The sequence below is a fragment of the Nyctereutes procyonoides genome, unplaced genomic scaffold (assembly GCF_905146905.1).
Source record: "Nyctereutes procyonoides isolate TBG_1078 unplaced genomic scaffold, NYPRO_anot_genome, whole genome shotgun sequence".
NCBI classification, from domain to species: Eukaryota; Metazoa; Chordata; class Mammalia; order Carnivora; family Canidae; genus Nyctereutes; species Nyctereutes procyonoides.
The window spans coordinates 3,804,319-3,807,543 of NW_026575041.1; the positions used below are offsets into that span (position 1 = coordinate 3,804,319).

General features: G+C 44.5%; 1 protein-coding gene across 1 annotated transcript; it reads right to left on the minus strand.

The window, feature by feature from the left end:
* Positions 1 to 1,686: 1,686 nt before the first annotated feature.
* Positions 1,687 to 2,625, minus strand: LOC129506828 (olfactory receptor 2AT4-like). The gene has a single exon (XM_055320855.1). It carries the CDS (start codon positions 2,623 to 2,625, stop codon positions 1,687 to 1,689), a length of 939 nt encoding a protein of 312 aa, XP_055176830.1.
* Positions 2,626 to 3,225: the final 600 nt, after the last annotated feature.

A 3,225-nucleotide genomic window follows, 5' to 3' on the forward strand; every position in this document is an offset into this window, starting at 1 on the left:
AACTGAAACTGGGGCCAGAAGAAAAGTTGCATCAGACAGAACTTCAGTAGTAACGTGGCAATATTTGTGGAGTTGTTTATTGGGTGGTAGTAGAGTAAAGAGCAAAAAATAAATACATAAATAAGAAAAATTTCCCTTCCAGGTCCTTAGGTTAAGTTCTAATAGCTTATGGAACTCAGAGACAAAGCAACTTATTAAGCTTTTTTAGACCTTGAGGAATGTAGTCCCATAGAGGTCTAGACACCAATTTCAAGGACTAAGGGAAGTGCTGCAGATTGAATACAATTTAGGTAGGGATGCCTGGGTGGCTCAGTGTTTGAGCGTCTGCCTTTGGCTCAGGTCATGATCCTGGGTTCTGGGGACTGAGTCCCACATCAGGCTTCCTGCGGGGAGCCTGCTTCTCCCTCTGCCTATGTCTCTGCCTCTCTCTGTGTGTCTCTCATGAATAAACAAATTTTAAAAACCTTTAAAAAAAAAGAATATGATTTAGGTAGAAGAACATGAGTCCTGTTTCTGGCTCAGGGCCAATAAACAAGGAGACTGAGAGCCTTGATATCATTCTGCTTCAGGAAACCCTTTCTGACCGTAACAGGATCATGAGATGGCTGGACATGGAGTCCAGGATCAAATCATATTCTTTGTCAAATTGCATGACCAGTTGGATTTCCCACTATACTGAGTTTTATGCAATAGGATAATGGTTAAAGTTAGTACCACGAGTGGCAAACATTTGAAGCCTGGAAATTGGAATGAGAATATCTGTGATGAGCCAGAGATGAGGATATCTATCACCTGGGTCCCCCAGACACTTTCACTGTATTGTCTGTATGTCCCTGGCTGGACAAGCCGGACAGGTCTTCAAGAGATAATTTGCCATGGGGGAAGGGAATAAGGAGCCTGGCCTGGGTGCTAAGGCCAGAAAGAGGAATATGTGGGACTATATTTTGAGAAAGAGTAGAAGTCATGGACACAGCATGCTAACCATAACGGGAAACTTCTCTAGTTAGTTCCCCGTTGTTATGGAATGGCTGAGAGATAAAGGACCCGTAATGCTTTGCAATGCCCATGCAGATTTGGGAAGGAACACCCCTTGCCTAAGCAGAAGCTAGAGGAAGGGCATGCTCTACTTTTATGACAGGAGTGTCTAGATACCAGAGGTAAATTTCCCATGACTAGTGTTAAAATATTTGTACTGGCAGTGAATTTGCAGGCAACCAGGACTGAAAGGGTAGCAGTTTCAGATTCTTTCATTGAAGGGGATTTCTGAGTTGCTACCACAGCAGAAAAGGACAAGGATGATTCACATTATCTGTTGTCAATCCTGGGAACATCTGAAAATATGGGAAGAAGAAAAACAAAGGAAAGACTGAAGTTCTTGCAGGTCTCTGAGATTCAAACTTGTTTGAACTAATGGAAATGTGACCACAATTATCTACACAGTCTTGTGAGATTTGGGTTTCACAACTTAAAAACCGAATAGAAAAATCCTACATATTTTATTTGTGAATTAAGGAAAGAAAAATCATTATTTTATTACAATGGAGGAGGAACACCTAGGACTGTATTTTGAGAATTATTGTTCTATTCGGCTATCTCAATGGTCTACTTTCCCCTCCAATGTTATCAGCATTTGTGTGTAGATCAAGTTACACCTATGAATCAGGGTTCCCCAGCGTTCCTTGGGTTTCAGAGACATGCCATTCTGGTGATGGCTGCTTTGACATCCTTGTTCCTCAGCGTGTAGATGAGAGGGTTGAGGACAGGTGTGAGAATAGCATATACCACATTGCCCATGATGTGGAAGTCAAGGGGCAGGTCAGCCCTGTAGGCCACATAGGCTATGGCAATGGATGAGTAGTATGTGCCAACCACCAGGAGGTGGGAGCTACAGGTGGAGAAGGCTTTTGAACGTCCTTCTCGGGAGCTGATGCGAAGCACCGAGGCCAGGATGTGGGCATAGGAGAAAAGTACCAGGAGAAGGGGCAGGAAGGATACCACCATGGCAATGCAGAAGCCCATGAGGGTCTGGGGCATGGTGTCAGAGCAGGAGGCCTGGACCACGGCCAAGTGGTCACAGAAGCAGTGATAGATGTGAGCAGTGCTGTCAAAAGCCAAGTGGGAAGTCTGCACCACTGCTGGGATGGGCAGGAGGAGGGCAGTGAGCCAGGCACAGGCTGCCAGTGTAGCATTGGTCTGTGGGGTCATGAGGACAGGGTAGTGCAGTGGGCGGCAGATAGCCACATAGCGGTCATAGGCCATGACCACTAGGATGAAGGCTTCAGAGCAGGAGAAGCTGTGGAAGAGGTACATCTGCAGGAAGCAGGCAGGGAAGCTGAGGAAGCGGTCCCCAAGTAAGAGGAGGGACAGCATCTTGGGGACGGTGGTTGTGGTGAAAAGGATGTCCAGGGCTGAGAGATTAATCAGGAAGAAGTACATGGGCTTGTGGAGGCTGGGCTCTGCCACCACAGCCAGTAGGATCAGGACATTTCCCAGCAGGATGAGCAGGTAAAGGAAGAGAAAGACAAAGAAGATAGGAAGAAAGAGGGATTTGGGCAGAGAAGGAATGCCCACCAGGTAGAAGATGGGTGAGGAGTCCTCTGATCCATTACAGGCTATAGTTTCCATGGAGGGTTAATCTGGATGCCCAGGAAGTAAGTAGTAGAAACATCTGGGAACCAAGCACATCTGAAAATGAGAACAATCAGTGATTCTAGAATGATAATTATGTGATGGTCACTGTATGATTAAGGTAGCTCTCTTTTCTTTTATAATGAAGTATGGAAAAATATCTATAATATACAACCATGTCTTATATGCTGGGTATATAGTAGACAGTTGAACAAGACAGAGATGGTCTCTAACTTCTTGGAGCTGATTCCAATGGTAGAAAGAGATATTAAGCAATAAATCACATAATTATTTAATTAGTTGTGTTAAGTGTTATGGAAGAACTTCCGTTGGTCCTCTTTCCTGTGTTCCATATAATCCTTTCTGGGGATATCAGATCTCTTAACCTATGCACCTAAGCTCTTATCTCTTTTAGCATTTGCTTTAAGTTTTTAAAAAAGTGACATCTTTGTCACCAAGTTGCTAGGGAGGGCTGATTTCCTCCAAGGTGTATGGTAACATGCTATCTTCCAACCATAATTATTAACCAGGGAATGGCTCCTTTCTCCCTTGTCTACTTGGTGCAGTGGTTCTGCCTGTCTCCATCTAAGCTGAGTA